The sequence below is a fragment of the Chiloscyllium plagiosum genome, unplaced genomic scaffold (genome assembly GCF_037043375.1).
Source record: "Chiloscyllium plagiosum isolate Xiang-an unplaced genomic scaffold, Cpla_swu_hap1 HiC_scaffold_31, whole genome shotgun sequence".
Classification (NCBI taxonomy): Eukaryota; Metazoa; Chordata; class Chondrichthyes; order Orectolobiformes; family Hemiscylliidae; genus Chiloscyllium; species Chiloscyllium plagiosum.
The window spans coordinates 20,627,358-20,647,244 of record NW_028270169.1 but is presented as its reverse complement, the minus strand read 5'-3'; the positions used below and the strand labels follow the sequence as shown (position 1 = coordinate 20,647,244).

General features: G+C 40.1%; 1 protein-coding gene across 2 annotated transcripts in view; it reads right to left on the bottom strand.

The window, feature by feature from the left end:
* Window positions 1-18,226, bottom strand: part of cpda (carboxypeptidase D, a) — a 57,899-nt gene extending 39,673 nt beyond the window's left edge. For both annotated transcript variants that reach the window (XM_043718396.2, XM_043718398.2), the window contains exons 1-2: window positions 17,599-18,226; window positions 13,050-13,307 (exon numbers count right to left, since the gene is read on the bottom strand). In XM_043718396.2, coding sequence (XP_043574331.2) covers window positions 13,050-13,307; window positions 17,599-18,211 — 871 coding nt within the window. In that variant the 5' untranslated portion in view covers window positions 18,212-18,226. The remainder of the gene's footprint in view (window positions 1-13,049; window positions 13,308-17,598) is intronic.
* Between the last annotated feature and the right edge of the window lie 1,661 nt (window positions 18,227-19,887).

Here is a 19,887-nt window from a genome sequence, read left to right as displayed (position 1 = left end):
CAACATGGTCAGCCAAGGTCACTGCAAATTATGAACTTACATATAATAGAGCCACAAGACTTGAAGCAAAGAGTTTGTTGAAAAGGAGAAGCAAATTTTTAATCATTTGTTTCAGGTCTGTTGAAATGGAGGATAACTTTCAAAGTGAATTGACAGGTACTGCAAAACATATTGAAGTAATAAACTTAATTCAGTGCTATACATGAAGCTGCATATGAAATGTTTCATATAACTTATAATTATATAGTCATCCACAGCTTAACTATATTAAGTATGAAGCATGTAGAATTTTTTAAATATGGTAAGCTGCTTGACCCAAAGTATTGAAACTAAGATCAAAGGATGTCACTATGCATTGGTCAACAATTCCGAAACATTATGTATGAGCTAATGGAGACAAATACAGTTCAAAAGAAAATAGTGATTTTAAAACAATTCTAAACAATATATCGTCTTGACATTTATTGTAATTTTCCATTCCAGGACTTTCATGTCCTATGTGATTTTAAATGTATTGGGCAGAAACCTGCTGCCAGACACATGACAGTCAATTTCTCAGTTAGTTAACTAAAAAGTCAATTGCACAATTTATCTTGCCTTATTCTCACCCACAGACTCCTTCAGGAACAATGTGGGATAAGCATGTAGCTTCTTCTAAAACACTTCAAGGTGAATGGCTAAGTATGGGAGCGAATCACAATGAAAATATTGTTCACCACCATAATGCTGACAACTATGTCTAGCCTTCACACTTAGCATAAAAATTAGGTGGCATTATGAGGTTGCACACTGATAATTAGGAGCTGAATCAAAAGCATCAGTTCATAAATTTTGCTGAGGCATAACTGAAAAACACTGCAAGATTACATGTTTGATTATAGCTTAATCACAAATAACAATGCAATTTGCCTCTCTGAACATCAACATAAAGAAAGTTTATAGGATTTTGTTATCTAGAACCAAAGTATCTGAAAATAGAAATCAGTTGGCTCTCCACTGATCAAACTTGAACAGGCTGACCAGCTCTGTGTAATCTATTTCAATTTGCTTTTGCTTCAATTAGTTGCTCATTTAACCAGGTACACAGTTAATACTTTATATTCTAATAGTCATCCAGTCAGCTTCCTTAGTTCGCACTGTATCCTTCAGCTCAACTAAAAAGAGCCAAAACATTCTGTCTATATCCTATTTAAGCCCTAGACATCACTCACCCTTGCTGATATACTATGGATCTTGGCCCACATGTTGGAAATTTAAACATTTCTTCGATTTTAACCCCTGCAATTGACTTGCCCGTACTCAAACAAACAGTCAGCACTACAAAATTCCTTCTATAACTTCCATTCTTCTCAACTTACATTGTGTTGCTCGAAACCTTAATTCCTATCTTTCTAAAAGCACCAATTCACGCCAAGATCAATAAACAGTGTCTTTTGTATCTTCCTCAAAGCCAGCCTGCTTGCATTAACTTTGTGCAAAGATACATAACAGGTCAAGTTTGGGAAAAGCATGAAAGAGGACATCACTATTAACCCAGTTGTATTCATCATATGCAGAGTTATGTATCTACAATAGCTAAAATATTTTGTAACATTGACACTTGCACAGTTTGAATACATTGAGTCTCTATTCTAATAGAGAGCCATCTAACACAGAAACAGACTCTTCGGTCCAACTCGTCCACATTGTCCAGACGTTCCAATCTAACCTAGTTGCATTGCCAACACCTGACCAATATCCCTCTAAACATTTCCTTTTCACGTACCCGACCAGATGCCTTTTAAATGTTGTAATTGTATCCACCTCTACCGCTTCTTCTCAATGACTGATTTGTTATTGCCACATGTACCCAAGTAGAATGAAAAGGTTTGTTTTGCGTGCAATACAGGTAGATCATAAACACAAAAATCAAGGTAATTTAAGAGTAAGAAATACAAAATTTCTTCTGGCAGCTCATTCCATGCATGCACTATCCTCTGCATGAAAAAAAGTTACCCTTCAGGTCCTTTTTAAAAATCTTACTCCTCACCTTAAATCTATGCCCTCGAGTTTTGGACTCCTCTACTTTTGGGAAAAGACCTTAGTTATTTCACCCTATCCATGCCCCTCCAATTCAAACTTTCAGGGAAAAAAGCCCAGTCTATTCTGCTTCAATGCAAGACTCAAACTCTATAGCCCTGGCAACATTGTTGTAAATCTTCCCTCCAATTTCAAGTTTAATATCCATTCCATTGAAGGATGACCAGAATTTTATGCAGTACTCCAAAAGTGGCCTCACTGATGTCCCAACTCCTATACGCAATGCTCTGACCAATGAAGACAAATGTCAAAAGCCTTCTTCACAACGCTGTCTACCTGTGCCTCTATTTTCAAAGACCATACCAAAATGCAACATCTCATTTATCTAAGTTAAGTTTCATCTGCCACTCAATACATTGGCCCATCTGATCAACGCCCTGCTGTAGAACATAGAACATAGAAGAATACAGCGCAGTACAGGCCCTTCGGCCCTCGATGTTGCGCCGATCCAAGCCCACCTAACCTACACTAGCCCACTATCCTCCATATGCCTATCCAATGCCCGCTTAAATGCCCATAATGAGGGAGAATCCACCACTGCTACTGGCAGGGCATTCCACGAACTCACGACTCGCTGAGTAAAGAACCTATCCCTAACATCTGTCCTATACCTACCCCCCCTTAATTTAAAGCTATGCCCCCTTGTAATAGCTGACTCCATACGTGGAAAAAGATTCTCACTGTCAATCCTATCTAAACCCCTAATCATCTTGTACTCTGAGATAATCTTCTCCACTGCCCCTTACACCAATTTTGGCATCATTTGCAAACTTACTGAACATATCACCTATATTTGTATCCAAATAGTTTATATACACAACAAAAAAAAAGTGAACTCAGCACCAAACCTTGCAGCACACCACCAGTCCTAGGCCTTCAGTTCAAAAAGCAACCCCCCACCATCACCCTCTGTCCCCAACCTTCAAGCCAATTGGCTAGCTCCCCCTTGAGACCATGTGATCTAACCTTACAACCTTCCCTGCAGAACCATGTCAAACAAGTTACTGATGTCCATATAGGCAACGTTTACCATTCTGCATTTACCAATCCTGTCACCTCTTCAAAAAAAAAACTCATTCAAGTTACAGAGACAATTTCCCAGACACAAAGCCATGTTAACTATCTCTAACCAGTCCTTACCTTTCCAAACACATGGAAATTCTTCAGAATGCCCTCCAACAACTTCCACACCACAGCTGTAAGGCTCACTGGTCTACAGCTCCCTGGCTTTTCATTACAACCTCTTTCGAATAATGGCATCACATTAGCCAACCTCCAGTCTTCCACCATTTCACTTATGTTTCTATTGCTCAACTACCTAAATGTATTCCAAAGTTTTACACTCCATGAAAAATGTTCTTTCGAATTACTTTTGGGGAACAACCAGTGACAGCTTATTAATGACGCATGCTGCAGGTACCCTTCAAAGTTAAAAATCTCAACACCAGATTATAGTCCAACAGGTTTATTTGGAGGCACTAGCTTTCGAAGTGCTATTTCTTCATCAGGTGGTTGTGGAGCAGAATCATTTGACAATTTATAACAGGATGTTGTTAAAAATTCTGTGTCAAATGATTCTGCTCCACAACCACCTGAAGCAGCGGGGCTTTGAAAGCTAGTGCCTCCAAATAAACCTGTTGGACTATAAGCTGGTGTTGTGAGATTTTTAACTTTGGTCTCGGGTGGACAACAGCAGTACCTCCAATTCAATGTTGAATGCAGCCTACTTAATTGATATATAGTACCAAATAACAGGACTGAGTCAGTCTTGCCTGCGAGTCAGTAAGTATGCAGTGTCAATCCAACACTAGCTACTCCTTCCAAGATCTTAGATGCCTTATGCGAGTCTAAAATTTCAGAAGAGCCTTCCTTCACACCCATTCTCTTAAGTGTAGAAATTATAAATAAGACTTCAGCTCAATGACAGTTTCCTAACCAACTTGTTTCATCTGTAAAGGAAATTCATTCCAAATACAAGTCAAAAATAGGACAAACATCTATAGAACAGCACCTATTGATTGGGGGTGGGGAAAGAGGTTAATAGCAATCACTGTTCACCTGAGAGAACTATTCCATCTTTAGTAATAACGTTTACTTTAAGGCACTAGAGCATCAGGCATCTCTAGAACACTAGCGGTTTGTGCTACATTATGGGCGTCAAAGCCAGCAGCATTCGTCTCGTTCAGTGTATAGTCAAACATTTTTCAAATACACAAGAAATAGATTCTGCAGCAAATCACAGTAAAACTGCAATTTATTAAATAGAAGTATCAAAGATAACTAAAGCAATTAAATTCAGTTCTGTTGATTTTTTTAAAATTAAAGGACAAAGTTAATTGCTCTCAAATTAGAAGGGATAGCTTCTTAAAAATTATGTTTTAATTCAAAAACTGTCCAAAAAGATAATATATGTTTCTAATAAAATGGTCACATTGAAAAGTGATGGTAGTTAACATTAGCTAAAAGGCTTAACAAAGACTTGTGTAGCATTTTTGATTTTTTTGAAGTAGCAAATAAAAAAAAAGGGCTTTGGGCATAAGTAAATTATACAAAAGCACAGAAGGAAGCCAGCCAGCTGTATCTACTTCAACTCTGCAAAGCCAATCCAGGTACTCCCACTCCTCTGTCCTATACCTATAGTCCTACAACTTTTTTCCCTTGTGGTGCTTACTCAACTCTCCTTTGAAAGTGTTAGTTGAATACCCCTCCATCAAACTCAAGTAGTGGACTCTACAGCACCTACTCTTTCATCACATCATTGCTGGTCAGTAAGCTGTTTGCTCTGGTTCTCAGCCCTTCTGCAAATGGGAACTGTTCCTCCATATCTATCCTGCTTAGATCCCTGAGGATTCTCAAGACCTGCATCAAATTTTCAATGTTTGTTCAAAATGTCATCCCATTTGCCACTTTGGAAGTAGATTTTTAAAGAGATCTATTTTCTACTATTGAGGTACTTACTTTACTTTCCAATGTTCAAAGTTTAAGCATTTTAGAGAAAGTATTCATACAACAGGAGACCACTTCAATTTCTCGTTACACTGGCTCAGCCACTTCCAAGACAAAAGTATGGCAGAAGATATTGAAACTGAGGTTTAATATTCTTTCAGCACAGGACTAAATTTATTTTGTTCATTCCCTAGATATCTCCCTACCTATTCTATGCATTAGAAGCTTAGTGTCTTTTCCAGAGGGGAGGGGATGGAATTTCAAGACAAGGAGGGCACATTTTTAAGGTGAGAAGGGAAAGATTTTAAAAGAGAAAAGAGGGGCTATAAAAAATTAACAATTTCCACCATTAACCTTCATTTCCAAATGTGCTATTAATCTAGATGTTAAATCAGTATTAAATGTTTAGAGTTCAGCATGAACAGGAAAATGAAGAAAATCAGTTGGTATGAAATAGGATGTGAACTTTTTGCAGACTTAAAACTCTAATTTTTTGTAGTATGTGTATGCAGCTGCACCAGAGCCTTGGGTAAATTAATCTAAATCATTAATAAATCTGGTCAGTAAGCTGAGTGTCTCACCTCTCCCAAACTTGCACATTTTTGAAAATAAGGACAAGTTTAGAGTTTCAGGCACATGGTACATGGTATTCCCAAATGGATGGTGCCAAGAGAAAGATAAATTAGAACTAGCAATTGAGTAACCCCAAGAATGGCTTTGAAAGCCTAAGTTTTTGAACACATTGGTAGGCAGAGGAGGTAAAACCAATTCTAAATTTCTAGATTTAGTCAATAGTTTTTAATTCAAGGATGCCAATAGCATTGATTTCCATTAAATAAAATGTTAAAAGAACTTAGAATAAGCCAGAGTAATAAACTGCGAAAAGCACCAACCATAGGAGTAACGGAAGTGAACAAGATGAAAAGGTTTAAAAAAAAGATAAAACAACAACATTTATTATTTTGAGGTGTGCCTTTTAGATCGTTATCCAGGAGTATGAGTGCGATTCCTGGTTTTGGGCACAGCGATAATTTTCTATGAGGTCGAAATTCAGCCAAGGATCATAGAATGGTCAAGATTTATATGACAGAAAAGAGATTACAAAAAGCAGCTGTAATACTATCAGACATTGGAAAGATCTATTTGAATCCAGAGAATGAGGCAAAAAATATCTACAGTAAAGAGAGTGGTTAAATGAATATGGAAAAGTTGCTTTTCTAGAGACAAGGAATTATTTTTAGATTAAAACATTTTCACTGCTTTGGGTAAAGGTCACAAAAGAAATCAAGATGACAATAACAAAAATAAGAGTCAAAGGATTAAATAAGTTAGGTGCTGTCAGTATAATGGATATTGGGAGTACCAATGTAATATTTCTCTAGGACTCGGAGGTGCCTGCTAGCCACTGTCCACATCTTTGATGCACACAGAAGGGCAAATAACAGCACTGCCCTATAGACTTTGAGCTTGGTGATGGGTTGGAGATCTATGACAACAAACACTTTGCTCCTCAGCTGGTTGAAGACTGCACTAGCAGAGTGGAGCAGATGTTCAATTTCATCATCAACTTCTGCCCTCCCTTAAAGAAATGAGAATTGATCTGTGGCTCACCATGGATCTTGATAGTTGGGAGATATCACTACACAGCAGGAGTAGGCAGGCAGAGGACCATTGCCTTCAGGACATTTAACCTAAGGCCCATTCTCTATCAGGCCTCCTTGAGTGCCAATGGTTCAGAGGTCAGTTTTTGAGTGTATTTACACCCAAGTATCACCACCGTACTGCAGCTTAATGTTGAAAATTGGTGTGGTCTTGGTTTTGGAAAGAGTGATGCAAACCGAACAGTTTCAGGCTTGTTGCATAGAAAAGCTATGCCAGTAGCTAGCTTCAACCAATACCTGTACAAAATCCTACAAATCAAACTGCAGAATAGGCATTCCAAAATCCCTTCTCAAGCCAACAGAGGCACCAGTCAGTCAGCTGCATTCAACCGTGAAGTATGCTTGCCTGACTGAAGATTTCCAAAACAAGTTCACTACTTAAATTAACTGCTTGCTGTGACAAAACTGAGTGCAGAGACAACTTCAAAGCCTCTCTGAAATAGTGGAACATCTTCACCAACTCATCAGAATCTCTTCTCCAAGAACACCCATAAATGAAGCCTAAGTATGCAAAAATGCTCAGATTGGCATCTGAAATGGCCTGTGGAAAACTAAGCATCTCAACAACTCATCTCTTCAAACACCACCTGCCTCATTTGTGGCAGGGTTTTCAGATCCTGTATTGGATAGCTTATTTACCTCTGAACCCATAATTCTGAAGATTACATTTTTCCAATGCAGAAAATGACCATCGATTTCATTACAGGTTAATCAAAGTTAGAGCTGTGGCAACAACTAACAACTTCTGATAGCTCCACTTAAACTCTGAAGTTTCTGTACATATCCAGTGATCAAAGCAGATTAGCTAGATTTTTAGTGCTTCCTTAAGTTCCAACTGATACTCCAGTATTTCAGCTACAAATGACCCATGGTTCCTCATTTTCTCTCTCCCTCCCTTCCTGAATTATGTTTGCTACTTTCCAATAAAGGACAGTTCTAAAAGTAAATTTCGCAAGATGAAAAGCATTATACCTATTTCTGTAGCAACCTCAAAAGTTTAAGATGTGGCAATAGATTCAGGAGATTTGTTAGCTTTTAGCCCAATTTATTTCCCCAGTTGTTTCTTCAAATTTCTTAATTCACCAGGTCCTTGGTTCTCCAATAAACTTTTGGGATTGTTTTGTGTTTGAAAACAAAACAATGTTCATGACTTTGCCATTTCCTTACTTCCTTCAAAATGACCCAGGTGTACTTTGAATACTTTCATCCTTTATACTTGCCGATGGAAGCTTTGACTATATGTTCGTGTTTCTTACTAGCTTATCCTCACTCTATTTCTCCTATTTGGGTTGTTGGTTGGGGAATAATACTGTACTTCAGGGCAGTGTACACCCCTACTCTTCTTCAAAATGTCCAGTGGAATCCTTTGCACCCACTTGAGATTTAAAACGTTAACCAAATGTTCATCAACAAAAGACACAATGAGCGCTAAGTGGAATGCCAACATTAGAAAATTGATCATTTTCTAAGTACTGGAAAAGTTCAGTACTTCAGAATACATTTGAAAAGAAAAAAGACGTTAAAACTGTGTTCCCTCCCTTACCTTTCAGTTGTGAAATTGTCAATTCTGATAGAAACATACACAGATCAATTTGTCTTTTGTCTTTATAAATGGTAAGTAACTGATCTATTTCCATTTATACAAATAACAGCAACCTCAAATATAGATTTCCCAAAAATGCATCAAGAATGCTGCCTTAGCACAGAACACACTATACATGTATTTTAAACAGGATATCCTGCAACTGTTAAGTGGAAATACAATGACTCAACTTGCCTCAAGTTTTTTTTAATCTTTGTCCACAATGTACAGTAAATTTGATAATATTTGTTCTCAGATTCTTAAAGCTCATTACACACCAAATTACACAGTTTAGGTGAAGTGTTAGCTCTGAGTTTCAGAAAGTTAATTATTCACTCACAAGGAACAACAAGAATTACATTTAAAAGCAATCTGCTACAATTACAGCAGGAAGATTGATAGGAGTGTAAGTGTGCATAACTTACTGATTACGTTTTAAAGATGTATTTGTACAGTACCTGAGACACCCATGGAATATTCCAAAGGAACTTATAGCAACGCGTCGAGTTGTAGCCAGTGCTGCTACCTAATTTTAGAACTAATATTTTTGTATGTATTTTTTGAAGTAGAAAGATAAATTTGTACACAAAAATTTAAAGCAAAAAACTTTTAGATTCCTAGAAATTCTCACAGATGGTTGAAAAGACCTTTACCATTATAAATCACTGCAACAGATGTAGAAGTGACCAGCACATTTGACTCACCAACAATCCAATAAAGCATATCTGGAATTATCCTTTGGTGAGTTTCTTTTGCTCTCTGGAAAAAGTAAGTAAACTGCAGTAAAAAGATATAGACCTATGATAGAAGCGTAACAAGTTCAATCACAGATTACAAGCGATTAGTAGACTTTTAACAGGAAGTTTAATAACATCACAAATCTGCTAAGAACAGCTCAAGGGTAATTGCTATGTTAGAGCGCTTAGTTACTAACTAAAATATTTTGAAGGTTCAAAATCCTTTAATTTAGGAACTAAACAACTTCTCTGGTAACATTCCGAAATCATTACGTTCCCGAATGGTGGGCACACCTCATCCAATGGAATAGGAACTAACCTTCAGGTATTGAATGTTTTATTTCCTTAGAACTCCAAGTTGCCAATTGTTTCTAAGTACTCAATAACACCATGTCAATTCTTGTGGATTAAAGTCAGTGTGCATCATTGGCAATTATTCATGATATAAAGATGCAGAAACTAAAACAAAAAGCATGAAATCTGATTTTTTTGGTTCCTTTTCTCATCGAGAGTTTCACTTGTAATTTTACGAATAGCAGATGTACAAATCTTATGTCTGTTCTATGAGGATTGTGAGAAAACTACATCATATTCTCACCCAAGGAGATGCATACACTTTCCAGCAAAAAAAGGAGTAACTACAGTATTTTACAGGGAGAATGCCACTGTGTGGTATGAATTCTATAACACACTCCCCTCCTTGTATGCTACCTGATCGGCTGTGCTTTTCCAGCACCACACTTTTTGACTGATCTTCAGCATCTGCAGTCCTCACTTTCTCCCATAACTCACAATTGGGTGAGTTCATTTAAATTCAAAGGACTGTAATTTAGTAGCTTGTACACTATGCAAAATTTGCAATAATGTCAATTTCCAACATCAGGATCACAAACCAGATCAAACTTGAAGGTATGTTTGCTAGCATTTATGAAGATCCGCTGAAAATAACATGATAATATTGAAAGCATGATATCACAGCCTAAATTTCCCCTCGTTTTATCAAGATATTATGGACTGAAGTACAGTTCTGCTTTCAATTACAGCCTTTTAACACCTCACCTACAGAAATGATACTATCAATTTAGACTTTTTAAAAAACCAAGACCGATGGTATAACTATCAAAGTAAAATAAACCCTACAATCTCCATCATTTCACCTCAGCTTCCAGGCAACAGATACCAAAATCAACTGTCCTATTAGCGTCAGTCCCCGAATACCTATTACAGAAAAGAGCAAGAATCTCAAAACAGTGAATAAATTTATCCACTGATCAATTCAGAAAAGGTAGTATGGAACCTATCAAAGTTCGCACAAAGGTCAAGAAATGTATACATAAGCAACGTTGCCTCCTTTCATATTTCCTTCTCTTCCTGAAACAAGTTTTTGCAAGATGAGACCATGCACCTCAAAACACAACAGTATTTAATATTGCAATAGATATTTAAACTTTGCTAAATCTGACAAGTTTTCTTAATAATCAATTGTACAATCACAGTATCTTTTATCAGCGCATCAGCATGCTTCACCTATGGAGAGTTACTGTTCAAAAGAACTGAAACTGCATATGAAAATCAAGTATTGTTTTATCTATGCCTCTTCAAAAGCACTACAGTTTGTATGAGAAATAAAGGCAATATTTAGGATGCACATTGTTTAAAATGCAATATATTAATTTTTATCATTTTTCTCAGTTTATGAATGTACTGTAAGCCATGGTTAGCCATATATGCAGGCACATTGCAAAACATCGATTAAACTGTCTTTTATAATGGAGGCAGCAGGAATACATGTGTGGGAAACTTGCAGATGACCCAGCAGGTTTCAAAGACAACACTAATAATTGGCTAATCACCAGCCTGATTTTGTGACTGAATAACTAAAAACACTCAGTTCTATCTGATCTGTGTTGCAGTTGATTCTTTGGATTTTAAAAAAAAAATTTCCAGGACTGCTGTCACCACATCTCTCTACTATTGAATATTTAAGCCTTTGCTTCTCAAAATTTAACAGCCTCCTGACTTTGCAGCCTTGCAGCTTAGAAAATGCTTTGCTAAATGTTCAGGACAAAGGAAACCATCAAGTGGTCTACTTATAGCTGCTCTCACCTGGTTCTGTTAAATGTTTTCACAATACAAACATTCTAGTTTTTCCAATGGATTCTTAAGCTTGCAGAGTCACCACTCAATTTACAAGCTGCACTTCGACAATTATCTGAAAGCACAAGGTCTATGCCCACTTTACTTTGATGGTACACAGCAGTCTCCCACTTTCTTCTCCACTTATGAAAAGCTAATTACTACACTTGCAAAACTGTGTTTTGCAGTGCAGTTTGAATGAACCATGTCCCAAAAAAAACTAGAATTAAATTAGTCAAACTCATTTCACACAAGACTTTTAGTACAACTTCTTTGTCACCAATCTGAACTGAATTTGAACCAAGAGCATGGTTTGAAATCAGCTGAAAAGACTGTGGTTAATTTAATGTAACATCGAGTTCTTGTTGTACTTGAAAGTATATACAGTCCGGTAAACATTTAGCAACACAACAGATGAAAAAGTGTAGGTGGAACAGAAATCAATGTCTGAAGAGAAAACTAGTGCAGAAGTGCACAATTTAACAGGAGTAACAAGGGGGAAAAAGATTTCTTCTGTTACAACATACTATGAAATGATTTTAAAGCTTACAATTCTGTGCAGACCACATAAGACAGTTCAGTAATTTAATGACAGCTCTTCAATTGGGAAGGGGAGAAAAGGGAAAAGGCACCCATGATCACTTAAACATGAGTATATGGTTGAGATCTGCTGGCCCTACAGGAAGATTGGTTCACAAACTCAAATAGGAGAAGATGAAACTACAAGGAACAGTGCAGCACATGCACTTTTTCCTTTCACATCCAAATCTAGAGATTACAGCACAATCCAAATTGCATTGAGAATTAGATCAATAGAGGCATCTTCAAAGAATTCAGATGCGCTGTAAACTACACAAAAGAACAATTTCGGTCTTTCACCTTGGTTTCAATGCAAAGGTAGATGTAAAGTCCTGAAAGATTTAGGTGGACAGCTTAAGTTCAGTACAGGAGATAACTTTCACAAAGCTATTGTGACTTTGCATTAAAGTTGAATAGAATATGGTTTACCAGTTGGTCAATTATCTCCCACTTTCATGGGTTCAAGAGAAAAATATCCCCCAAGAGAACTGCACTGTCACCGTATCTGCACAAAAATGTGCAAAGGTGCCATGACATCACTACTTTAATTGGCAATATATTTCCCTTTCTTGAAAAAAAAACCTATTTCCATTTTGGCAGAAAAGCTCCATGGTGTAAACAGGAAAAAACCTGCTCATTAGACCTAATTAACTGATACTGTTGCACCAGAATCCTGTGTGATAACTGACAATCTACCCGTTTGACAAACTTTGATACATAGTGCAAATGAATATCTGTAAATAATGACAATACTTCCAATACTTTTAAATTTTGTCTCTTCCTTAAAGAGATAGAGTTGTAGTTCCATAGGTACCAGCAACCTTTGAATATCACCGAACTGGCAAAACATGAAAATTAGAAGGCTCTGCAACCACAGGTGCATCATAACCAACCCCAAAACCTGACATTTACACACGTAACAATAAAGTTTGGATAGTGATAAGCAGCAAATTAGCAGTTCCTTTCACATTCCTCACACTACAAAATACAACGTTCCCCTAGTTGGTACAGCCCATGTGTATGTTTGGCCACTGAAGCTAATAAGACAGCTTGCTTTGAATAACCCCCTGCCATACCAGCTCTCATGACGATGTTCATTAATAAGCAGTGTACTCCAAATAATATGAGAACAGGAAAAGAACTGCATTGGAATAATAACTGTGCTATAGTTATTGTACCTGTCCTATAATAACCAAACATTTTGGAGTTGAATACATCAGCAAAAACATTTTGTAGCATTGTCCTTTTCCTACAATTACAACTTCAACTGAATCATTAAAATGAAGCACATCAAATAATCCTCCGTAGAAAAATCAGAATTGAACTCACCTGTCACATCGTACCATTTGGCTCCATTTGTAATCCCATCCTCAAAAGTTTCTCCAGGAGGGTCAATGGGGCAATGTGGCTTGCCAGTTTTCATCACCGGATGCTTGGAAGAATAACTTCTTGCTAGGTATTTAAAAACCTCATCATCAGGGCTCTTACTATAGTATCCCCCCGACTCATGAGTTTCAGAATCATCATAAGGATAACTGGCAACGACAGACCCGCCATGGAGATTCCCAGAAGCCACAAACTTGTTTTCTATAGGAATGAAAAATTATAAAAACAACATTTTAAAGAAGTAAAAGCACCTTGAAGCAATTGCACTGCATGCCAGGGAGCTCAAAACAAGATGGTTAATTTTAGTGACTTTACTGCTGGACAACAACTACTTTACCAGATAGCATATTAGTGGGTAAAATGTATTTGCTGTTTGCCTTGTGCGTTTTCTCCCCTGGATTTTATGTTTTTCCCCCTTTTCATAACAATCCACTGGAATTTTTACCTCAAGTATTTTTCTATTATCTTGAAACCATCGTGTACCTCCTATCTGAGGTACACCAGTCATGTAGTGCTTCATCCTGGACATCCAAACTTGTGCAGTCATGTTGATTCAGTAGGAGTCAGACACTCACCCAAAGTAAACAGCAGTAAGAAAGTGTGATCTCTTCACAAGTAAATTATCAGAATGATCTAATCTTCATTCAACCTCTTGAAATATCTTTTGCAGTTTTGTTAACTCTTTTACAATCTGAATACCACAGGGTTGAAGATATACTGGATTTCATTTTGACTACAATTAAATTTAGAATATTTCCACAATTTACTAAAAGCATACAAGTATGTTTTATGAAATTTTAGACAGAGGAGAGGCCATTTTGGATTTGGTGCTCAGCAACGAACCAGGACAGGTTAGAGATCTCGCATTGGGAGAGCACTTTGGTGATAGTGATCACAACTGCCTCACATTTAGCATAGTCTTGGAGAGTGAAAGGAGCAGTTACCAAAGATATTTAATTGGGGAAAAAGGAAATTATGATGCTATCAGACAGGAGTTGGGAAATACAGACTGGGAGCAATTGTTCCACAGGAAGGGCACAGCAGATATGTGGAGACTACTTAAGGAGCAGTTGTTGCGAGTGATACAGGAATTTGTTCCTCTGAGAGGGGTATGAAGGGGTAAGATTAAGGAACCTTAGATGACAAGAACAGAGGAACTTCTCGTCAAAAGGAAGGCGGCAGCTTACGTAAGGTGGAGGAAGCAAGGATCTAGCATAGCTTTAGAAGATTACAGGCTGGCGAGAAAGGAGGTCAGTGGGGTCCCGCAGGGCTCGGCTCTTGGGCTTCTGCTCTTTGTAATTTTTATAAGTGACTTGGATGAGGTGGTTAGGGGATGTGTTAGTAAACTTGCAGATGACACAAAGGTTGGAGGTGTCGTTGATAGTATAGAGGGCTACTGCAAGACAGACAGGATACAGAGCTGGGCTGAGAAATGGCAGATGGAGTTCAACCTGGATAAATGTGAAGTGATGCATTTTGGAAGGTCAAACTTGAATACTGAATATGGGATTAAAGACAGGATTCTTGGCAGTGTGGAGGAACAGAGGGATCTGGGTGTGCAAGTACATAGATCCCTCAAAGTTGCCACCCAAGTGGATAGGGTTGTTAAGAAAGCATATGGCGTTTTGGCTTTCATTAACAGGGGGATCGAGTTTAAGAGCCACGAGGTTTTGCTACAGCTCTACAAGTCCCTGATGAGACCACACTTGGAATATTTTGCCCAGTTCTGGTCGCCCTACTACAGGAAAGATAGAGGCTTTGGAGAGGGTGCAAAGATGGTTTACCAGGATGCTGCCTGGACTACAGGGCTTGCCTTATGAACGGTTGAATAAGCTTGGACTTTTCTCTCTGGAGAGAAGGACGAAGAGAGGAGACCTGATCGAGCTATACAAGATAATAAGTGGAATGGATAGAGCCAATAACCAGAGACTTTTCCCCAGGGCAGGATTGACTGGTACGAGGAGTCATAGTTTGAAGATATTAGGAGAAAGGTATAAAGAAGACGTCAGAGGTAGGTTCTTCACACAGTTGTGAATGCATGGAATGTGTTGCCAGCAGTGGTGGTGGAAGTAGAGTCATTGGGGACATTTAAGTGATTGCTGGACATGCACAAGGATAGCAGTGAGTTGAGGGGTGCGTAGGCTAAGTTACTATATTTTACATTAGGATTAACTTCGGCACAACACCGCGGGCCAAAGAGCCTGTTCTGTGCTGTACTTTTCTATGTTCTATGTAGAACCTAGTCTAGGTAGTGAGGATTTGGTTCTTCAAGTCCATGGAGACATGCAGACCTCCAGAATATAATCGCTCTATAACTAGTGGCACGCTTTCACCAATGTTCCTCTCAGAGTTGACTGTTCAAGCAATCCATAGCAACCTTCAAACTGCCCAAAACTCCATGGCCATCCTGTGCACACATGCATACCTTTTTGTCAAGCTCCATTGGCTTCCTGTGCCATAGATAAGAGACTTCAAAAAACCTTTAAAGGAATTGTAGATAAATATGCCTACAACCCCATCTGCACTTTTTCTGCAAGAGACTAACTTGCTGATCCTTACACTATCATGTCCTCTGGAGTTGTCTCCAAAACCTGCTTACTTTATACTATTAATACCCTGTTCCTTGATTCCTAAAGACTCAGGGAAAAAAGACTTCAATATCTGGAGTAATACAGTAATGATGAAAGACTACTGCACAAAAACAAAGTAAAATGGACATTCACAATGCAGCACATGATAAAAGCTCAAAGTCCTTTTGTGTATATACCTGATGTGCTATTACATTTTGTTGATACTGTAGAAGAAATTCATGATCACCTTAAGTGGCATTACTTAACTGGGTCACAAAAACAAGTCAACAACTAAAGTTTTGGAATACTCCATGTACTCTTCACAAAAGATGGAACACAGCATGGGCTTGAATGTGCATGTTAAAGGGTAATATCAATGACTGTAGCAAAGTTTATATTCACCTAACTTCACTTTATCAAATTATATACTCTACATATAAAAAGGGCTTATATCAAGTTGCTAGAGCTTTTCTCATCATTGTTACTCATTCAAAATCCTACTTTTGTCTACTTGTGATAATAATTTGACGACTGAATATTTTACACTGCAGTCTGGCATAAATAGAGACAGAATAACCCATTCAAAATCTAGATAAACAAAAAACCATCAGCACGCAAATGATAAGATGATGCAAAACTAGAAAAGCAGAGAGAATATAGGCAAGCCACTTATAAAGTGCTGTCAGAAGACTTTGAAAGGGACTGCACCTTATGACCTAATTTGTCTCATCAGCATTACGTTTCTATAAAATTGTGCAGTTTTTTTAAAGAATTCAAAAGGATGTGGATGTTGTGGGTAAACATTAGAGCTACATGTAGGTCAGACCAGGGAATTTCCTTCCTTAATGGACATTAGTGAGCCAAAGGGTTTTTCCCCCCCGACAATCAACAATTGTTTCAGTCGTCATTAGACTTTTAATTCAGATGGTTTTTGAATTAAAACTCTATCATCTGCCTTGGCGGATTCAATGTTGGGACTACAGATTAGTATAGTGATAATGTCCCTAGGCCTTCATGTATGCATACCTTCCACCCTCCCATATACTTGAACATTACACTGAATGTGGAAGCTTCAAAGTGTGGCAAACCACTAGTATGTAACTCGGTTGGATGTTTGTCCCATTCAGAGAAATCTAATCTATTGCTTGTATCCTTCAAGATTACTACACATTGGCTTGATGTCAAATTTCTGAAAAGTGTCTCAGACAAATAAAGCAGTATCTAGGGATGAAGTTGCTACAGTGACCTCAGATTTAATGAGTGACAGCTTCAAATACATGTTTTATATAACATAACTAACAGGATACAGGATGAGGCAGAAAGCGTTTATCCCCACAATTACTGAATAGAAGTGAACAGGAACAGCTGAATAGGTGGTGAGGAGAAAGCGTACCTCAATACTTAAAGGATTTGAGTGAAGAAACACAGAATATAGTATACCTGATGAAGGACGTTTTGCCCAAAACGTCGGTTTTCCTGCTCCTTGGATGCTGCCTGACCTGCACCACTCTAATCCACTCTGGTTTCCAGCATCTGCAGTCCTCACTTTTGCCTACATTTATCAAGCTGTCACTCCCTCAGTCTAGAGTTACAGAATGGGATAGGGGAAAGGATTTACCACCATGGCAGGAGTCAAGAAGAGTGTGTTGCTGGAAAAGCAAAGCAGGTCAGGCTGCATCCGAGGAGCTGACCCCCATGATTCCAGGAGCGTCTGGGGGAGGCAGGGGCAGTGTGTGAGGGGTAAGAGCTGACCCTCACAGTGATAGGACTGGGGGAAGAGGGGGGGGGGGGGGGGGGGGGTACGAGTTGGTTCCTACATTTAGAGAATAGGCGGGGAGAAGGAGACAGGGAGGGAGGATGTGGGGGGGTAAGAGCTGAGGGGAAGAGAGGGGGTCCGTGGTTAGCTACACACACACACACACCTTTAATCCACTTCTCCATCGCGACAACTTCGGGCACATCCTCCTCGTCCACGTCCACCGCCGCGAACTGATCCCAGAAGCTCCGGTTGAGGTCCCGGTTCCTGGCGTTGTTCCTGCCGCCGTGCTCGCCGGTGCAGTCGCCCTCCACCGACTTCTCGAAGCCGTCGGGGTTCATGCTGGGCATGATGTAGATGTCGGTGGCGTTGACCAGCCGCTCGACCCGCTCGTCCTGGCCGTATCCCTCGAGCAGGTACTGGATCAGGTAGACCAGCACCTGGCGGGACACCGTCTCGTCGCCGTGCATGTTGCCCACGTACTTGAACTTGGGCTTGCCCGGGCTGTCCAGGCCCGGAGTGCTCGAGATCTCCATGACCCAGAGGGAACGGTTCTCGACGCTCTGGCCGATGCTGAAGAGCCTGGCCAGGGAGCCGTGAGCGGCCGCCAGCTCCTTCAGCAGCTCGCTCAGGCTCTCGTAGTTGTAGTAACGGGATGTGTCAACGGCGACCGGAGCCGTCTCTCCGCCAGCCGGCGAGAGGGCGCAAAGCACGGCCAAAACGCCGAGGCAAGCCAGGCACGAAGCCCCCTGGAAACGCCGCCACAGGTCGCTCGCCATCTTCTCGAACCGTCGCCTGAAGCGAAGGAACTGGCCCCGCCCCTGCCGGCCACTCACAGGCCACAACCTACCGCGGCTGGCCTGACTGACATCTCATCTGACCAATCGGCTCCCCGATCCCCGCTGGGCTACCATTCTCGTTGGACAGGGGCCCAGGCTGCCACCAGCGGGGCGGGGCCGCACCGCGTTGCGTCATGTTTGGCTGCACCCGCATACGTCCGTCGTTGACGTCAGTGTTTCCCCGCCCCTGACCCTCCACAAGGTGTTCCCCTCCCTCTCAGACAGGTATTTTTGATACACCTGGGTATTGGAGGTCTCAGCTGGACACTGGGTTTCATTCATCACCCAGGGTTTAGACCCCAGCATGGTTTCTTTCAACATCTTATGGTTCTTATTGCCAAGGGAGGAGGTGGAAGCCAATTCCATCTGTCAATGGATTACAGGATTAAGTTAAGTGCCTGGTAAAACCTCAGATGAGCCAAATATGTGTTCGGAAATCCAGCTCATCAACACACAAGGACCCACGAAACCCATGACTAATGCATGTGGAATTCCCTAGATGGATAATCATATTCGTTTGGGAGAGAGTGAGGACTACAGATGATGAAGATCATAGTCAAAAAGTGTGATGCTGGCAAAGCACAGCAGGTCAGGCAGAATGCGAGGAGCTGGAGAGTTGGCATTTTGGGCATAAGCCCTTCATCAGGAATATGATGGGGGTGTCTAAGAGGGCTGAGAGATAAATGGGAGGTGGGTGGGACTGGGGGGGTAAAGTAACTTGGAAGGCGATAGGTAGATGAAGATGGGGGGTGATGGTGATAGGTCAGAGTGGAGGGTGGAGTGGATAATTGGGAAGGAAGATGGACAGATAGGACAGTTCAAGAGGACAGTGCTGAGTTGGAGGGTTGGATCTGGGTTAAGGTGGGGGGAGGGGAGGGGAGAAAACTGTTGAGATCGACATTGATGCTGTGTGGTTGGAGGGTCCCAAGGCAGAAGATGAGGTGTTCCTCCTCCATGCGTCGGATGGCTTGGATTTGGCAGTGGAGGAGGCCCAGGTCTTGCATGTCCTTGGCGGAGGGGAGGGGGTTTTGAAGTGGTTGGCCAGAGGGTGGTGGGGTTTTTGGGTGTGAGTGTCCCGGCGATGTTCCCTGAACCATTCCGCTAGTTGGCGTCCTGTCTCCTCAATGTAGAGGAGACCACTTCAGGAGCAACGGACACAGTAGATGAGGTGGTTGGATGTGCAAACATACTCATTTGCCGGTGATTACCAGCAAAAATGTTTGATAGATGATTATGAGAGATATTGTACTGTTGGGTAATAAAAATTCTAGCTGACAGGCAACCATATGTTTTATTTCTGCCAGATGTTGTCAATGTCAAAACACCTCTGTCTAAAGAACTGCATCATTTGGGTCAAATTATTAGTTGAAGTGACTGAGAGTATTGAGTTTTTGTTTCTGTGCAAAGTTCAGTATGTGTTTTAGAGTTGTTGAAGGAAAGGGGTTTTGAAAGGTAAGATAATCAGAAGGAACCATAGCCATCTCTCGGCATCACAGAGTGGCAAGTGGTTATATAAGCATGAAGGGAACCACTCTGCATCTACAACAGGGCAAAGCAAGGAGGCAGTCCTCCATGAACTAGTACAATTGGCACAAGAAATTAATCCATAACATTAA